The sequence below is a fragment of the Pistacia vera genome, unplaced genomic scaffold, assembly GCF_008641045.1.
Source record: "Pistacia vera cultivar Batoury unplaced genomic scaffold, PisVer_v2 Contig314, whole genome shotgun sequence".
Lineage (NCBI taxonomy): Eukaryota > Viridiplantae > Streptophyta > Magnoliopsida > Sapindales > Anacardiaceae > Pistacia > Pistacia vera.
The window spans coordinates 384,084-404,407 of record NW_022196129.1 but is presented as its reverse complement, the minus strand read 5'-3'; the positions used below and the strand labels follow the sequence as shown (position 1 = coordinate 404,407).

The window sequence follows — 20,324 nt, the reverse complement described above, 5'->3', positions numbered from 1 at the left end:
CCACGGGGAATTTTCCCTGCATAATCCCCGTATGCAAGGTGGGGGTGGGGGATGGGGAATCCCCTAGGGGGTCGGGAAGGGAGTTCCCCGATCATTACCCGCCTCGTGCCCATCCCTACTTCCTGCACATGGGAGTTTTGATAAAAACTTGATAAATTATTACCTTAGTTTTGAAGATGGAAGCTGGTATTCTTTATCGGAAGGAAGGCCAAGGAAAATATTATTTTCGAAAATTCGTTAGAATTCAAGGACAGAATTATAGACGGTTTCATTTGGTTAATTATTTGATGATTTTTAGAATAGTATTTTGAAAAAAAAAAAGTAAAATTGGGTTATCTTTACGAGAAAGATAACTATTAATATTTTGTAAGATGAATAAATTAGAATATGATTTTGAAAATATTGAAATAAATATATTTTTAGGTTTTTAGGATATAACAATAGAATAAGATAAGGATATAATATTGAAACAAAGGGGCCACATGTTCTGATAAAACAAATAACTTGGGCAAGTTCGAGTTTTCAGGGAGAGAATGACAATGTGTGATGAGGGACCCTTGAGTGATTAGTGGACTTTAGTTTGGGCCACAATGTGTATTTGAGACTTTGTTAGTGTGTGGGCTCTTTAGAAGGTGAGTAGGCTATAGGTTTAATAATTATACACCAATAAAACAAGTAACACCGTCGGCTAGACTAGATATTTTGAAAGGATTAGAGGGAATTAAGTTGGACTAAATTTAGAGTAAACGACTTTTTCTCACCCAAGGTTTGCCTTAATGGCACTTTTATACATAAAAAGTTTTAAAATACAATTCTTTTCACCCAAAGTTTATATTTTGACTAATCGTCGGCTGATTTTGACATTTTTGTAACCCCAAACCATCACTATTCTCTTCTCTAATCACTACTCATCAAAATCCTTCAAACCTTGCTTCTATCTAACATGTCAATCGTTAACAATCAAGCGATTTGTGAAACATCCAACCGCTCCTCCTAAGTCAGATTCGACCAATCCTAATCACTAAAATCTAATTTGCCACCACCAAAAGACTCACCAATATTTTCTCTTCAAAAACTCCAATAGCCTGGACAGAATTTGCTCTCCGTTGGCTATTGAATTGGAAAGTGTATCCTGGATGGTATCCAGAACATAAACTTTGGGTAGAAAAATGGTATTTTGAAACTTTTAGAGTGGGAAAGTCTCATTAAGACAAACCTTGGGTGAGAAAAAGCAGTTTACTCTTATATTTAATATTACTGTGTTTGGTACAACACCAAGAGATTAATTGTATAATTCATTGTTTAATAAATATGTGAAAATTAAATTATTGAAATAAACAAAAATAATAAATCCTCTAATAAATTTTTTTCAAAGTTAAGAACTTGTCGTCATCGTGGGAATAGCGTCAAAAGTTTTGAGTATATCTTCTATCGACCTATCCAATGGTATTAACATGAAAGGTGCCACTAATTTAGTATATGATATAATATTCATACAATCACTTAATTATACAGCTGATCAACCAAATATAAGATATCCATTAATGTATGTCCATTGACCTACACATAAAAACGGCGTCGTGGTGCAGACAGAATAGTAGAATACTGAATAGGTTAAAAGTAGAAGACAGTCACAGGTGGAGGTAGCGTATTGACGGTGCGGCCCACTGAACCCCCGTGACTGGCGCGTGGGCCTCATTAACACTAAATTGGAAGCGTCCACTACTTTCGCTTTCTCACAAGTAAACATACCCCACCATTTACTCCCATTTTTTTTTTTTTAATTTTTCGTTCTTTTTTATTTAATAAATTATAATAATATTTTAAATTCCATTTGAATCTGCGCAACATGTTCAAAATCAAACCTACTATTATTTATTATTCCCAGGATTGCATATTTATTTTGCTTGGTCTTCTTTCGTTTTCAATAGAAAGCTCTGCCTCCCATGCTTAACATTTAATTTATGTCATTATTTTGATTCAAAAATTTAATTCATGATTTAGCTTTTAAAAACCATTTTAGGATTATTAATGGTTTTAGATTTTGTTGCAGTTTTTGAATATTGTTGTCTGTATAGAATAATAGGTAATTTGAATTTAAAAAAGTTATATTTAAGTGACGTAACTCCTTTTTAAATTAAAGAAGCATAAAAGTTGTACCTAACAAAGTTTACCAAAAATTCCCTCTTAATGTAATTAAATTTCATGCACTAAATTTATTATTAAACTATAGTGACTCATAACTCAATTTCACAAACTTCATCTCACAATCCAGACGTTACAGTTCATAATTGATTTATTAGCAACTAGTTAGACAAAAAAAATTATTAGAAATCAATTGAGAGCTGTTACGTCGGAGTTATGAAAGAGAGTTTGTAAGATTGAATTGTAAGTGTAGTATTATCCTTCAACCATTCTTCTTTATATGCTGAATTGAAACGTAAATTAAAACAATAATAAATAGCAATTAAGCAATAAATAACATTTGAATAACAATGTTCCCCTAAGGATTAAATTAAATACAAATATCTCCCAAGACAATAATCTTGTGAAAGTTTTATTAAAAATTAAAATCTAGTCGTAAATTAAATGATTTACCAATTATATCCTTGATGAAACAACAAATAACATGTTATTTACTATATAAAATTAAACTATGTTAAATCATACCAAACTTGATAGTCTAGCATTTAATAATCTAATTAAAAGTGTGTTAAACCATATTGGATTTAGTAGTCTAGTACATTCTAACTATTTTGTCATGTTAAAGATAATTAAGTTAATTAATATGATTTTATGGTTATTAACGGTTAACTGTTAACTAATAACCGAAGAATTTTTTATTAATTCTAACATATTAAAAATGATAAAATTTAGCTCACAACCTAATTTTATAAACCTTTTTTCACAACCCTGACGTAATAGCTCGCAAATGAATAACAAAACCTATAACGAGCAATTAGACCTATTTATGAATTGACTAATTACGAGTTCACATTGAAGTGTTGAAAAAAGTTTATAAAATTGGATATCAGCCTAATGTTATGCGGATAAAAAAGAGATATTTGTTATTTAAATAAATTAAATATTGGGATGGAAATTCAGACTAGTTTACTTGGCTTACAAGAAGTCAAAAGAAAGTGTCCATTAACGTTAAATGTAATAATAATGGAGAATTAAAAATACTTTCACTTTCCTACAATGCCGCTTAGTGCGCACATAATGCTCTCAGTTTAATACTCACTAAAACCCAACGCACCTCACACTCACTCTTTATTTTGAAAACAAGAAAAACAAAAACAGATAAACCACCACCATCTCTTAACTAAAAGCCCATACTTGTCATTTACAGATACTCGCTGCCCTCTCTCTCTGTCTCTCTCTCTCTCTCTCTCTCTCCCTTCCTTTGCTTGACCTTGCTTCAAACCCTAACTCTCATTATTTTTATTTTAAAATATTCACAACAAAACAAAACAAAACAATTCCCATATTCAGAAAACATTTTCTTGGTTTTTGTTTGTTCAGTTTTATCAAGAATGGGTGCACCAAACGGAGACCCAGATCACCTAAGTGGCTGCCGCGGAGGTGATGGAGCCTGACCCGACATCTCACATGCATTATGGGGAAGGCTGAGGATGAGCGAACTCTTGCCGTTAGTGTTGTCAATGAGAATGTACAGCAAAATGTGGACACCAGATTTGTGTGTAAAGGATGTTGTTGGATTTATAGGCTCATTGGCTTCAAATGTTTCTTCATGCTCTTGTTATCGCTTGCCGTCTTTCTCTCCGCTTTGTTTTGGTTGCCTCCTTTTCTTCCGTTTTCAGATCAGAAGGATCTGGATCTTTATTCTAAGTTTAAAGGTCAGATTTTGGGTCTTTGATCTGTGCTTTTCTCTGGCTGTGTTTGGTTGCTGAGAAAATGTGGGAAGATAAAGTGATTTGTGTTTTTATTTATTTTATTGTTTTGTTTTTTAGTGGTATTTTCAATTTTATAATTTTAATTGCTGTTTTGTTTTGATTTATTCAAAGAAGCGAACCAATTAGCAAATTCTGGTGGTTATCTTGGAAATTTCTATTTTGAGTGACGTTTGCAGATTTGGAGCTATATTTTGGGAATTTAGTTTTGATAATAAATAGACAGATAATTTTCCCACTGACTGCTGATATTTTNGTTTTTGTTTGTTCAGTTTTATCAAGAATGGGTGCACCAAACGGAGACCCAGATCACCTAAGTGGCTGCCGCGGAGGTGATGGAGCCTGACCCGACATCTCACATGCATTATGGGGAAGGCTGAGGATGAGCGAACTCTTGCCGTTAGTGTTGTCAATGAGAATGTACAGCAAAATGTGGACACCAGATTTGTGTGTAAAGGATGTTGTTGGATTTATAGGCTCATTGGCTTCAAATGTTTCTTCATGCTCTTGTTATCGCTTGCCGTCTTTCTCTCCGCTTTGTTTTGGTTGCCTCCTTTTCTTCCGTTTTCAGATCAGAAGGATCTGGATCTTTATTCTAAGTTTAAAGGTCAGATTTTGGGTCTTTGATCTGTGCTTTTCTTTGGCTGTGTTTGGTTGCTGAGAAAATGTGGGAAGATAAAGTGATTTGTATTTTTATTTATTTTATTGTTTTGTTTTTTAGTGGTATTTTCAATTTTATAATTTTAATTGCTGTTTTGTTTTGATTTATTCAAAGAAGCGAACCAATTAGCAAATTCTGGTGGTTATCTTGGAAATTTCTATTTTGAGTGACGTTTGCAGATTTGGAGCTATATTTTGGGAATTTAGTTTTGATAATAAATAGACAGATAATTTTCCCACTGACTGCTGATATCTTTAGTTCTTTTTTTTTTTTTTTTTTTTTTTGGAAATCTAATGTGAAGATTATGTAAGTAATTTCATTCATAAAAATTTCTAATTATGGGTATATATTGTTATTGAAGGAAAATATTTTTTTTTTACAAATATTCTATGGATAGAATTTCCTGTTTAAGCTGATGGTTTAAGGGATAGGTTTGTGTTAAGTGATTGTTAGGATTAATGGGAGAGAAAATAATCCACATGTCACATGAATACATGACTTGTAGTATGGTTGATGTGATGACGTAAAGTTTCTAAGATCGGAGTTATTTCTATTGTGGTGCAATAAGTCATGGAGTTCGGTTTCATGGGAGAATTACTATTATAGGAAACATTCGAGAGTGACTATTAAGATTACTGATGGTCAAGTGTTCAGCAAGGTCTTTAGAAAGGAGTTTTTGGAGGTTTTTGTGGGAATAATTCTCATCAAAGCAATGTTTCTGGAACGATAAAATCTTTTACTCTTTATTTCTGATTTCCCTAGTGAGGATGCTGTCACTTTCTAGTTTATTTTACTTATTTTAAGGCCTTCTATAATTGCGTCCTGTGTGCCAAACATGCTATTGTAAGCCGATTTAATTGACTCTATACGTTCATTTATATTCTAGTCACTTACCAAAAATGGTTAAATTGTTATTACTAGCTTTATTGTAGTGTTTCGCAAAAGAGCAATTAGCAGAAGCCTGTAAAGATGTCGCTTGCCATGTGTGTTTATTGGATCCTCTCTAAAAGGAAGGCAAATAAAATACATGTGAAGAAGTGAAGCAGGACTTAGGCAATTGGAACCAATATGGGGATAAATTTTTTTGTATCTGAGTTTAGTTGCATATGGAGAAGCAAAAGGGTTATAGATTAATGTTGACAAATTCAAAATTGGATCCTTTCTAAAATGAACACGAATGAAATGCATGTGAAGAAGTGAAGCAGGACTTAGGCAATTGGAACCTATATTGGGATAAAATTTTTCTAGATTCGAGTTTAGTTGCATATGTTGTAGCAAAGGAGTCAGAGATCAATGTCAAAAAATTCAATAGTATTTAGTGAGACAGTTTGTCATAAATCAGTTATTTCCAAAATTTCTTGAGATCAATTATTTCAGTGTCGCTTATGATTTTTGGGATTGGCTTCTTTACCTTTTTGAGTGGAATGGAACATGGAAGTGCCACATCAAAGATTTATCCTGCCATTTAGCAGTAAGTGCTACGTATTCACCGAGTAGGTCCTACATTTCGCTTAAAGCTATTCAAGTTCTGTCTTTTCTGGAAGGATCAGAACTTAATTTAAGATTTCTGGTAATCTCTTAATAATTTACGTCAATTATTAGCTCTTCATAGTTGTAAATTCTTTCACATATTATAAAACTTCTTGTATATAGAATGGTTTTCGGATGCAATAAATGTTACCACTGTAGTCAATAAAGGTTTTGGTCCATTTGCTGTGGTGCTTGGTGTTCATCATCAGTAGTGCAGTGTTATGTGGAAATGTGTGCAACTACCTAAATATCTTGAATATTATGTTATTGAAAGATGCTGCGGTGGACCACTGGTCTCATACGCTGAGGATTGATATTTCTTGTTTTTGTTGTACCCAAGGTCAATCGGAATATGGTTTTATGATCTGGGCTCTGAGGAGTATATGGAAGACAAGCTGTCCCTTTGGGTATTAGACCCCTCATTGCTTGTGTAGACTGCCATAACAGTGCTTATGTAATTTCAGCATAAAGGATTGAGTGTATTTGGGGCAATAGAAGATGTGAAGATGTTTGTCACTGTACTTTGATGTTAATGATTTTTTGGTGTTTTGCACTTTTCCCTAGTTTCATTGTGGAAATGGTTTAGGTTCTATTTATTGATTTCTTTTGTGTGATAATCATTAGAAGTAATAGATCGTTTGATACTCTATCGGTGTAATAAATGTGAAATCCTCGATGCTGTGATTGCAGTTAGTGATTTTTTTCATTAAAATTGTGTTATATTTTTGATACCATGTACTCAATAGTATTTGTTAATGCAGATCACGGCATTGTTGCAAGTTTCAATCTTCAGAAGCCAGTTTCTTTGCTGGAAGACAATATCGTACAGCTTGAGTTGGACATTTATAACGAGATCAGTGTTCCAACCATCAAAGTATCTTCTCTTTTAATCCTTTTCATGTTACATACTTTTTTTTTAACATTTACTTTCCTCTTTTCCTTACCCATGTATTGACTTAATTAACTTTGATCAGGTGGTTATTTTATCTCTAGATCCTGTAGCTGGATCGAACATAACGAAGGTGGTGTTTGCGGTTGATCCAGATGCAAAAAATTCAAAAATTTCTTTATATTCTCAAAGCTTGATCAGGTCATCATTTGTATATTTGGTTTTAAACCAATCATCCCTTCGCCTGACTACATCCTTGTTTGGGGACCCGTTGTTTTTTGAGGTTTTGAAATTCCCTGGAGGAATTACTGTGATTCCTCTACAGAGTGCGTTTCTTCTGCAGAAAGTGCAAATCCTTTTCAACTTTACCTTGAACTTCTCTATTTATCAAATACAAGAAAATTTCAATGAACTGACAAGCCAGCTGAAGTCAGGATTACATCTGGCACCCTATGAGGTTGGCAATCTTTACTTTATTTTTGTTGTTTTCTCTGCAATACATGATTTAATATACATTTGAATAAAGAATAACCATATAATGAAGAAGAAACTTCTAGGCATTTCAGTACAGGGCTCTATGGCTAGATACTGGAGATGTTCTTGTCATTTACAGCCAGAGTGTGATTATCTAATTAGTTTTGTTTTGTTGATTTCAGAATTTGTATATAAGCTTGTTGAATTCCAAAGGTTCAACAGTGGCTCCCCCCACAATTGTTCAGTCTTCTGTTGTTTTGGCGGTTGGAAATACTCCCTCAACCCCAAGGTTGAAGCAGCTCGCTCAGACAATCACTGGTTCAAATTCCAAAAACCTTGGCTTAAATAACACTGTATTTGGTAGGGTTAAGCAAGTTCGACTTTCATCTATCTTGCAACACTCCCTCAATGGTGGCGATGGCAGTGCCCCCTCATCATCACCTTCTCCAGCTCCTCTACCTCATTCCCACCATCACCACCATCACCACCACCATCAACACCATCACCATCACCACAATGACCATCTAGCTCCTGCAACTTCTCCAACACCTGCGACTCAGACAGCTGCACCTCTGCCAGCGCATGGTTCACCTGCCCCAATGAAAAATTCACCTGCACCTCAGAAAAGTCATGAGGCAAAGCCTCCTGGCTGCCACAGTGCGAATAAAAGGGGGTCTGCAAAAAAAGGAAGGACACGGTCCCGTTTGGCCCCTACCATTGCTCCCACTATTTCTCCTCACCGTTCTGCTGCCTCACCGCATGCACGTATAGCTCCACCGAGACCTATGCCTGCACCTTTCTCCCATTCACATCCTGCATCAAGTCCTTTGCCAAATGTTGTTTTTGCTCATGCGAGGCCCCCATCAAAGAGTGGTTCAGACGTGGAGCATCATAACTCAATGCCGCCAGTGTCACAATCTCCTTTTTCATGTGAGTATCTCCTATAATCGTAATTTGATGCTCCAAATATTTTGAATCTGACATAACTCATTTCATGCAATCACTGTCTGGTGGATTTGTAGTGCAATGATATGATTGTTCATTCAGGTTATTTTATCTTTGCTATATCTCTAAGGGGTCCTAAATTGATAATTGATGAATCATTAGATTGGCCAGTTTGATAATTTGATTTATACTTCAAATTTTTTTTATTTCATTTTAAGTCATCTTTTGTCTTAGACTTGCAGTTGAAATTATTTTCTGGTGTCTATTACCGTAAAAATGCAAACTTAACTTTTGGTTGATAGCAAATATCAGTTAATAAGTATGGTTTGTTATTTTTGCAGCTTCTGCAGGTGATACAGCTGTTCAATTGGCGTTGTCACTCTTGTTAGCTGTTGTATTACATTTTTAACAATGAAGACGAAATAACCTACTGTCTAGATAAAATTGCTTCTCTGGTATTCGAGGGAATCAATTGTATTTTTCAAATTTAAATGGACCGATAAATTGGAGGAGCTTTGTAAGTGGGAGCAGCGCAAAGGGCGTGCCTCACATCTGAGTGGATATATGTTTTTGTGCATGTAAATATTGGATAAAAAAAAAAAAAAAAAAAAAAATACAAGCTGGCAGATGCATTATCAGGTCAAAGTCACAGAGGTGGCAGGCCCTTGCTTATGTGCATTACTGCTGTTTTGTGTATTCTCTTCTGCAGAAATGTAAGGAGGTAAAAGTAACAAATGTATCACATTACCTTTTTGTTTCTCATCCTTTAAAGGCCAATCAGGTATGAAATTTTGACCTCAAATTATCGCTCTTTTCTTCTTGTTCTCTGCAGTCTGTCAAAAGTGACTCGTGCTTGGCTTGTTTAAACTCTTAAGTGTATGTTGATCAATGTTACTTTGGACAATATTTGAAGTGTCAAATTCTGTTTAACATATAATCCACTGATGCTTTTGTCATTCATGTTTTAGCATAATTATCAAACATCATTGGAAACACATGCGTGCCCTCTTATTTTTTTCACTCCATAATAGATTTTGTTTAAGCAAAGTCCCTAGCTTTCTAAAACTAGTGTCCAGTGCAAGAGCTATAAGTGCTAGCGATGTGCGATCTCCGCAATGTGGTTGTGGTATGTGTTGACTCACCATGACGGAGAGAAGGAATTTAATTTTGTGTTTTTTGTGTTTGGGGGTGCGAATGGGGAAGCAATATGGTGGTTGGATGTTTGGTGGATGGGATGCCATCTAGATTTGATATATTGATGTCTACAGGGGGATGAGTGCAAGTATTGAATTGTTTATACGTTGTTGGTCTCATAGGCTAAAATTTTGAGATACATGGTTGGTGTGCTATCTCCAAGCTTTCAAATCAATTTATTTCAGTAATTTAACGCTTTGAAGTCTTGGTTGTTGGACTGCTCTTTAGTTTCTTGAGTTAGAATGTATCTATCTACTACTACTGCTACTGCATTACTTGAAGTTATCATCTGTGCTGGTGCTTGACAAAATGACCTTTCTTACAGATTACAGGGTTATCCTTATTAAAATTAGGAGATTTCAAACTAAGAATTTTCTCGAACCCTTATTTTTGTCTAAATCTTTGGGGAAGTCTCTAGAGGCATGTTAAGAATATCAACCTTGAGGAGAACTTGCAATCCCAAATGGCAGATGGGATTGCACAGTATTGTGCTACAGTATTGCTGCATTTTTTTTTTAAAAGAGAAACTTTGCATTATTTTAAATACCTTTTAGTCCAAACAATATGCGGGAAAACAAACCCGTGGGCCCCCACGGGTCTTCTTTCGTAACCTCGTGCAGACATTATGTTTGCGTGAGTAAGGTTTGTAACTTTTAATATATATTAATATAATTTATTAGTATTATATATATTACAAATGCATAATAATATTTTTTAATTAATTATCTGATAAAATAAAAATATTTTTCAATATTTTAAAATTTATATTTTAAAAATATAAATATAAATTAAGTATAATTCAATTAATAATAAAAGTTATCCATTTAAATATTGATTTTTATTCAGATTATTTAAATATTATTTGAAGTTTTTAACTATGTAAATAAGGGAAATGATTTTTATTTCCCGTTAAATTGATAACTATTCCTCATTGTTATAAGCACTTTTATTATATTTTAAAATTTAAAATTTGAAACTTTTCTTTTTTCTTCTTTAGATTCAAATTCACCATGTTATGTGATTACTGCAATAGTAATATATTTTAATAAAAAAATTTGTTTCAATGATTTATAAAATTTAGATTTAGGGTTTATAACTTTATATGTTAAAGATAAAGATAAAAATATAAAATAGAGAATAAGTGTATTTTAGAAATTATTATGTCATTAATGTCAAGTTTGTCAAAGCGAAAATACATTTAAAAATGAGGGATATTGAATTAATTTGATAGGGCTATGAATAAATTTGTTAAATACAATACTTTATCAAAATTCAAACACACTGTACTGTCCTATCTAATTTAATTCAATCTAATACGGTGTGCCAAAAATATTCTTCAGGGGTGATTGGTTCTTTTCCCCAAACCTCGCTCTAAAATTTGACAGGTTTTTGGTACTTTTGTATTTAGCAAGGTTATACTTAATTTCTAGTTAATTCAGACTGTTAGGGCCAAAAATCGTCCTTGGTCCAAATAGGGAAATAGGACCATTAGCGAAGATGGACCAGGCCCAGTCCTGTAAAGGCCCAAGCCATGTTAGTCCTATTTTAACATGAGGTATAAACCGGCCCAAATCAAGCGGGCACAAGCCTCTCAAACCTAGCCCATTTCCTAGGTCCACGGACGAATCCAGAGCCCACAGCCCTGTCATAGTACTTTCCTACTCCCAATCAACCTCCTATTCAAAGACGCCTTCCTATTCCTGATCACTTTCCTACTTAGCGAATTCTCTTAAACAGAGTTACCTTCCTATTTGGACACTGGTAAGACAACTCACCACGATCCTAATTCTTCTAGGGTTTACATCGGAGTCATATTAGGACTCCTGCTCCCATCAGGATTGGGAAACCAGACGACCACTATATAAGCAGAGGCCAGCCTTCTCACAAGAGACATCGACATTACACCTTCACACCCGAGACTCTTTACTCGAGAGTTTCACTGATTCGCCGTAGTCACAGTCCCCGACTAGACTTCCGGTAATCTCTTATTCCTTAGCCCTCACTATATTAGCCTCTTTCAGCCTTGCTGACTTGAGCGTCAGAGTGCCTACGGCAAACACCACCCCGGTGTTTCCCGTTCGCTTCACGCGTGTGTTTCTCTACGTGTGCAGCTGCAGCGGATCGCTAGTGGCCTCAATCTCACGGGACCAGAACCTCCTTTCCGTACAGGTAGATTTTTACATCTACACAGACCAAAAATAAAAATAAGTTGACCAAAAATATTAACTGGTATATAACGTCCGATGAATAAGAGGCAGTCTTAAAGGTTATTAGATCCGTAGTTCAACTTTGCTGCAATTCTTTGTCCCACTGTATTTGTGCCTACAATAAAAATGATTCTCCTGGGAAAAGGCTATTGGAGTCCTAGGACAAAAGAACACATTTGAATCAGAAAACCCAAATCGCAAGCAAAATCCTTTCTTCAACTAGAATGTAACATAGATGAGTACATCTTGAGAATAATAGACAGAAGAAGATAAAAGTCTTGAAGATTTAGAAAGAGGATATTTTAGAGATAAAATAAATTATTATTTAAAAATTAAAATTTTAAATATATTTTAGAAAAAGATCCAGTGGACTCAAATAAGACTATTCTTTGTTAAAATACAGAGACAAATAATATATACAATTAGATGAAATAATTTCTCTTCAACTCTAATCTCAAACTCATTTTTACTATTGTATAAACTCTAATGTGTAGTTCTTCTCATTATATATATATATATATATATACACTACAAGCTCATCAAAATTTATTGTTGATGGTGGATTTTGGTCGTCCACTTAAATAATCTTTTCCTAGCTTGGAGTCCACCAATGTTTGCCTTAGCTCTTAGTCAAGGAGGTGAACTTCGACCTACAACGCAACAACAGAGTTTAAGGGACCAGTGAAGGTGCTCCTGACGAGAACCCTCTGACGCCTAAGTTAGTCAATCGAGTCCGTTTAAGTTCAACGTACTATCACGAATTAGATATTTTCATGACGTTGGACTTGCCAACCTCATTAATTTACCCCCTTTTATGTGTATTAATTAACAATAATTACCCAAAGAATATTCTTGCAAAAACTACAATAACTATAGAGAGAGAATGGGTTGAGAGTTATCAATTTTTCATACCCTTCTAACTTATGAAGCTCTCTTTATAGAGTGGATAAAAAACACTGCCTGCAGTTGTTTGCCTCTGAATCTTTGTCACACGATCTTCAAAGGTATAAAATATAATTTTTTTCAACTCCTTCATGCTTGTGAAAATGTTATAGTTTATTAGTTTGTTATCTGAATCTTTATGTTTATTTTCAGACACACCCATCGGCCATAACAGTTCATAGACTTGTTTCATACTTTCATGTCATCACTCATCAGTTCAGTGGACAGTGGATCTTCACAGTTCACATTCATTAGTCATTAGACTCATTACTGATATCAGGTGGGAAATAGTGATGCTAGTTATATTTTCCTTGGGTTATAGTTTTTACTTTGTATGTATGTATGTATGTATCACGGAATGAGATGTTAAACCCTCGTGTTATCAATGAAATGCAGATATTTCGAAGGCATTCCTGAGGCTGTTTCAGAGAGTGAGCAAAGAGGTGGTTGATTAGTTACCAATATTTTGGTCTTTATTTTTATTTTTGTTCTTGGCGGTCCTTATGAATTGTGATTCATAGTCATAGCCATTTTTGTTTACTAAGCTAAAATTGAAGGTTCTATACTCGTGTATGCTTGATTTGTTTGGTTTTTCATGTACGATTGTTGTTTATTATTATTGGATTTGTGTGAACAATTTCCCTGCTTTGGAGAGATTTTGGGTCCTTAAGAAATGAATAGGAATATCCGAATATGTCATGTAATTAAGGTTTGTATTTGGGCGTCTGTTACTTGCCCTCCATCTCATGATCAAATCCTGCCTTGAATTGAATAAACCCAACTTTCACAATAATAAATTTATTGACAGATTGGAGTAATTATTGGAGTCAACTTCAACCATAAGATTGATTATATACTTTATGTTTAGATTGCAATCAGTTTGGTTAATTATATGTTGCTCTTTTGGGTTTAGGGTGATTTAATTAAAGAACTTTTATAATTGCAGATTGAACAACTGCCATTTCATTTACATTATTTAATAGGAATTCTCATTATTAAGCTACATTGAATGCTACAATTATATATATAACAATTTTATATTTCGTTAATGCTACGTTAAATATATATAAAAGTTATAATAATGAGATCTTATGTTTAATTTGCATGGTGTGAATTTTTCAATTACAGGTATGAAAAGCTAGTACACAACCGACCGACATTGAATGATACAATTTCACCGGCTGAACCTCATAACTTGAATGAGGCCACAACGCTAATGAAGAGGAGAATGACAATCCACTTCAAAGGAGAAAGAGAGCTAATGCATTTGCTAGTTGGACAAAATTTAAAGAGGTGATCCTTCCTGACGGCTCAAGGAAGGTAGAGTTGTATCCATTGTAAGGGCAAATTACAAATTACTTCAACCAGAAGCATTACCCAATTTTTAAGAAATCTGAAAGGGTGTGTGAGGCGATTAGCTTCCATTAGGCAACATTAGATTAATTTCCCCCGTGTCGGTTCAAGTGTTGGAGGAAATGTCATCCTGCTCTTATAGGCAAGTTCAACACGGCGAAAATGAGGGAATTAGTTGCCCATTGGGTGCTTATGCATGAGCATCCATTTATGGGTGTGGAGGAAGAGGGTTCCAACAGTATGATGAAGTATGAGATTCCTACCTGGGGCATGTTTCACACAAAAGTTGTAAAAATGATTGTATAAAGGTGTATGAAATGGAGAAGCAGAAGTTGAAGACATTGTTGAACAGTGTTAGTAAAATTAGTGTGATGACATATTTATAGAATTCAAGCAATCAAAAGATTATTGTGACGACAGATTATGGTGGCTTCACAGGCTACTTTTAGTGTTGGAAGTAGAGTTGTTGACACTTATCGAGCTTCATTGTCTCCCGAAACAGTGCAAATGCTATTATGTGAAGGTGATTGGTGTCTCAATATTAATGAAGTGAAGAAAAAGAGCAAAGTAAGTTCCATTTTTGATAATTTTAGAAGTATTTTGGTCCTATTCAGTGGTTACTCTTATTTTAGTCTAATGTAAACTTATTTTTTTTCCCGTTTTGTATTTTACAAACAGAAGCAACCAGTGGAGATTAAGATTCCTATCCCTTCAGTTGGAAATCAAGAGATTGTTTGATCCTTCTCCCTTCACTCATTGGCTGTGGCAGCAGGCAGACACATGTCCTTTCTTTAAAATTTTCTGAATTGGATTTCTGTTATTTGTTCTTGTTTTGCTTGGTTTATTTGAACATGGAGATGCTGAGAATTGTTTGTTTTGAATATTATCACCAACGTTAGATATATATCATATGAGTTGTAATTGAAGATTAGAATAATATTATTCTGTTTCTAGATGGTTGTAATTGACATATTTGTGGGCCTGTTTTCATGTTTTCATTTTATAATATAGATCAAGCTTGAGAAATTACAACCTGAGGAGGAGAAATTATCCAGATTGTTTCCAGATTATGTATTGTAAAATAATGGATCAAGATCTTTTTATTATTTGAATTTTGCCGAGTTGTATATATCCATGAACATGTTAAAACTTTTTGGAGTTTTTCCAGTTTAGATATTCTACTTGAGTTTTGTTGCCCAGCCTACAATTTATATATGGGCCTATTTTGTAGTTTTCAATTTGTAGTTTTCTTCATCCTTTTGGAGCACGATGTTGTTACCTTTATTATTACCTTTGGCTCAATTTTGTGCAACAATGGTATGTATAATTGAAGATTAAACTAGCATCTCTTAAATTAGCTATGAAGTATATGAATTATGAAGAAAGTTTCCCCCAAGCTTGAAATGGAAAAAAGAGAAACTAACTGAATTGGCTTTGGCTGCAGAAATGAAAAAACAGAGTGGTTACGGCGAAATCAATGTTGCATGTTTCAAGGCTTGCAGTACCAATCCGGCGAACTGAAAGCACATCCTTTCTTTCAAACACTTAGTATTTTGTATTTACTGTATCTTAATTTTCATTGCAAGTTTGAAGCTAGAGTTCTATTCATATTTTGATATATAGTTCACTTGAGTTCTATTCATATTCATCCAAAAATCCTATGTAATAACTGCTTTATACTGGGGTATTTATAAAAATATATTAAGTAGAATACATTTATATTAACAAAAGTAAATGGGCTCAAAATTTCCTTTTATTACATATAAATATTCTTTATACAAAATAAAAGTATCATTTACAAAATGTCATTAAAACAGCGGACAGTGTAACTATTGCTCCTCGCTTGCTGGCGCCCGTCCAACCGCGTTCTCACCTAGATCCTGCAACTACAAAGAAAAACAACGGGGTGAGCACGAAATAATGCTCAGTAAGTAAATCCTCTACTCGACTGTTCCCGTAACTCTTTCTCTTAATTCTTTCCTTATAATTCTCATCTTTTACACAACTCTCTTTACTTAACTTCTGCTATATGTCACGACCTCATCTTACCGGAGGCACGGTCGAGTGGAGTTCACACAGCACCATCTCACTCTTCGTGACTTTCAGGTGGAGATCACAAAGCACCAACCCGCTTTTCATAACTTTCGGGTGGAGATCACAAAGCACCAACCCGTTTGAATATCTACCGAGTGGAGATCACAAAGCATCAACCCGTTTTTAGTGTTTTTCTTATTCTCTCTACTCTTAGAGTAGTTCATCCACAAAGTTCTCTACTCTTTCTCAAGCCACTTCTCAATGCACAATTAATCTTCTCCACTAATACACTCATGAAATGCCAACATGCAATGCTGCAAGAATTAAGGTTTACTACCCATGACATTTCATCAAACATCTAGTGTGCATACATACACTCTACTTTATCTATAGTTCTATCTCTCTCTTGATCCATCCAAAATGGGAGGAAACTCCCTCACATAACTATGATTCTTGTCATAAAAGAGCACTCCCAAAGAAATTACTCAATCTCCTCCAACTTCATTTCAAACTACATCCTCTCATCACATATTCATCACATATTAACACTTCTCATCAATGAAGTGTATTCAAAAACAATACAACAAATACTCATCTCAACCCAATTTCTCAATATATCATACACATGCATAAGTAAATCTCTACTTAATCTCTACTCAAAAGTTTTCTCAAAGTTCAACTTGGGATGAATTTACTTACCTTACAATGGAGAGATCACACTTGCACTTTCCCTTCCTTTAAAATACTTGTCTCTTCTCTACCCTTTAAACAATAACACCATAAGAGTTTAATATACAAATATCTTCAAAACTTCACATCTAAAGCAAGAATCATTACCTTAGGATGCTTTAGATTAATGTTCTACCAAGATCCAACTAAAAACCCTCAAAGATCCTTGAAAGATTGAAGGAAGAGTTGAGAGGAAATGGAGAATGGAAGAGGCGGTGGAAGAAGAATGAATGAAGGGTTTATGAAGCTTATCTCCTTGTTAGCTCAAACTTTCTTCATTCATTCCCATATTGCCCTTGCTTATCCTTGGAAATTCCATCCTTGTCCTTTAAATCATTACAATCACACCCCCACTCTAACATATTCTCCATAAAATTCTCTTACATTTTACTCCCCACTTTTCCTGCTAACTAAGGGTAGAAAGGTCATTTTGCCTCTATGGAAAGAATTCTCTAGAAACTCACTATACATTTTATTCGGCAAAGAATCTTTCTTCGCCCTGACGAAAAATTACAAAACCTACCTCTTTGGTTTCAGAACCTTGTTGCCGCGGCGAAGATTATTCTTCACCCTGGCGAAGTCTGTAACACCAAGATTTCGCCAAGTCTTTACAATTTCAGGGCAACCAAACAATATTAACAATATACAATCTCAAAAAAGAGCAAAACAATAAACATTCACACATACAACATAATTTACTACGTACCTCAAGTGGGGCGTTACATCCTATTTCCATATCGAATTCGATGAGCCTCTCACAATCTTAATGTTATATTCTCTTTTAGGGTCAAACAAAAATATAACAGTGTACTTCCTCTTCGAATAATCGATAGGATAATCGTTTGGTTTGTCCATCCTAGAGGTGGGCATTTGGGACGGGACCCAAAAAGCCCATCCAAAACTCAGGCAAGACTAACCAAGGGGGTTCGGTCCATAAACCTGGCCCAAAACGTGGAGGAGGGCCCGGGCCCAATTTTTTTTTTTTAAATGCCCCTTTGCAAATTACAAAACCCCTCCTATTTTAATATTTACAATAAATATAAGGGCTAAATTGATATTATAAAAAAATATATGAATTGACCGTTGGCTGCTCAACAAGATCACATGACCATTGAAGCCAACCGTCAGTTGATCGTGACAAGAATGTGAGAGGAGGAGGGGGGGGGGGGGGGGGGGGGGTGGGTGTTGTGTTGGGAAGGGGTATACATCAACTATAAAACCCCCCTATATTTCACATTTTCTTTACAACTCAACTCTTAATCTATTCTCTTCTGTCAATCTCTCAACTCAAATTCTCAAACTCTCTTCAATTCAATTTCTATTTACATTTATTCATATTATTATTTATATTATTCATTTTTTTCCCATTTTTCAATTTCATTTATTATTCATATTATTATTCAATTTCTTTCATTTTAATTATTTATTATTTAATTATACATACATAATGGATTCTCAAAATTATGCATTTGGAGGATCATCCTCAAATGAGTTTTTGCGTTCCATCCATTGAATAAATGGAAGCGTTTGATCCATTTTCACCATTTCAAGAGGCAGCAACTCCAATTCCACGACCACCAATGGTCGGGATTGGGTCCAGTCAAACATAAGCAAGTTGCGACTCCACAGCCCGTCCGTCAAAGAGAGCTGTCTCTCCAAGGTATGGCAATTCTTCACTAAATCAAAACGGCCAAAGCTAAATGGGTTGAGGGAAGAGACGTGCAGAGAATGTAATTGCTTAACTATTATCGGCGTTGAGAACAAGACTTCAACGATGTGGCAACACTGGAGAAGAAGCACCCCCAACAAATGCAGCAATCCCGTCAGTCCGGTTCAGGTTCAAGTACTACACTAAGAAGACAAATTCAAACTCAACTTAATTTTAATTCACAATCCTTAACTCTCTCAACATAGAATTACAATGCACGCATAACACAAGAGAAAATAGCAAAAGTCATATGTGCTATGAACTCTCTTATTTCTTTATCTGAAAATCCTTATTTTGTTCAAATGATTAAAACTGCTTTTTTTTTTTTTCCCAGCATTTACCCCTTTTAGTAAAGCTACAACTAGAAGGATCATAAAAAACCTTTATGATAAAAAAAAAAAAAACTTAAAAAAGAATTTCAAAATTTTAGGAATATATCTATTGCACTTACTTCAGATATATGAGCTGCTAGATCAAAAATAATTTTTTTGAGTGTCACAATACATTATTTAGATCATGGTTGGCATTTACAACAAAAATTGATAGGTTTTAAAGCATTATATGAAAAACACAGTGCTAAAACTATTTATTTTACAATTATTGGAGTTTTGCAAGAATATTTATTATCTGAGAGAGTTGTGGTGCTAACGCTTGATAATACAGCTGCTAACACCTCGACAATTTTTTTATTTGAAAAGAGATTGGATCTGCATGGTGAAGGAAATTTTTTTCGCTAGAGATGTGCTTACCACATCATCAATTTGATTGTTAAAGCAGGTTTAAAACCTATACATTCGAGGATTGAAAGGGTGTGCGCGACTATCGAATTCATGGCCTATAACAATTCAAGATGGACTGAATTTTGCAAATATTGTAGCCAAGAGGATTTTGCCGATTCAACCAAAGAAGGCATGTACGGACATGCCTATCTGTTAGAACTCCACGTACTTGATGTTTGAAAAAGCTATACGCAAGACAAATTACAAAGTTCTTCAACAAGAAGAACTATTCGGAGGAAGTCGTCAACGAATCTGATCGGATGGTTTCCGAGCTATTTTTTTTTGTTTCTTAAAGTTTTTTATGATTCCACCAATTTATTAAGTAGTAGTTATTATTCTACTACTAATGTAGTGTTAGATGTTTTACTTCGAATTTCTACAACTTTTGCTACATATAGATATAATGAAGATTTTTGAAACATTGTTGTTGCAATGGAAAAAAAAAATACCGGAAATATTGGTTAGATATTCAATTCTTATATGGATTAGATCTTATTGTAGATTGTAGAATTAAATCAAGCGTATTTAATTGTACGGTCGCTTAGATAGGCCATAATTTACAATATGCCTATAATTCTTATTTGATAGAATTTAACAGAAAATTGGAAGCTTTTTTTCTTTGTATCAGACTAGGCACATTAGAGCATCTAGCGCCAGCAAAGACAAGCAACAGGACCTTGATGAAGACCAGGGATGGCAAGGATTGAGCATTTGGAGGTTTGTGGAACGCGACAACGGTGGTGGTGGAAGTAGCAACTCGTATAGACAACTTGGACCAAATGAGCTACATTGATACCTACAAATGGACATATCCTACATGATCATGAAGGAGAAGTGTGAGATGAATGTGCTTCAATGGTGAAACAACAATACAAGTCAATTCCCTATAGTAGCCCAAATGGCACATGCCATTTTATCTGCGTCAGTTTCGACAATTGCATCAAAGTTAGCATTCTCAATTAGTG

The 20,324-nt window shown here is 34.6% G+C and overlaps 1 protein-coding gene and 1 long non-coding RNA gene across 3 annotated transcripts; both read left to right on the top strand.

The window, feature by feature from the left end:
* The first annotated feature begins 3,276 nt into the window (after positions 1–3,276).
* Positions 3,277–9,037, top strand: LOC116136483. Of its 2 annotated transcripts, XM_031422184.1 has the most exons (6): positions 3,277–3,561; positions 4,223–4,521; positions 6,867–6,979; positions 7,080–7,451; positions 7,651–8,398; positions 8,755–9,037. In XM_031422184.1, the coding sequence occupies exons 2-6, from the start codon at positions 4,281–4,283 to the stop codon at positions 8,820–8,822; spliced, it is 1,542 nt and encodes a 513-aa protein (XP_031278044.1). In that variant the 5' UTR covers positions 3,277–3,561; positions 4,223–4,280; the 3' UTR covers positions 8,823–9,037. The 2 variants fall into 2 exon arrangements, with proteins under 2 accessions (XP_031278044.1, XP_031278045.1); XM_031422185.1 differs by lacking the exon at positions 4,223–4,521 and having other exon boundaries at positions 3,277–3,860.
* Positions 9,038–12,747: 3,710 nt separating this feature from the next.
* On the top strand, positions 12,748–14,968 carry LOC116136459. Its single transcript, XR_004129037.1, has 5 exons — positions 12,748–12,818; positions 12,910–13,036; positions 13,153–13,199; positions 13,885–14,676; positions 14,788–14,968. It is a non-coding gene; the product is annotated as an uncharacterized LOC116136459 (long non-coding RNA).
* The last annotated feature ends 5,356 nt before the right edge of the window (positions 14,969–20,324 follow it).

Excerpts from the sequence above, each read along its gene's own strand:
- LOC116136483 (XM_031422184.1), top strand. The coding sequence starts at position 4,281 with ATGGGGAAGGCTGAGGATGAGCGAACTCTTGCCGTTAGTGTTGTCAAT. Across the intron at positions 7,452-7,650 it reads TACATCTGGCACCCTATGAG|AATTTGTATATAAGCTTGTT; the intron begins GTTGGCAATCTT and ends TGTTGATTTCAG. Across the intron at positions 8,399-8,754 it reads GTCACAATCTCCTTTTTCAT|CTTCTGCAGGTGATACAGCT; the intron begins GTGAGTATCTCC and ends TTATTTTTGCAG.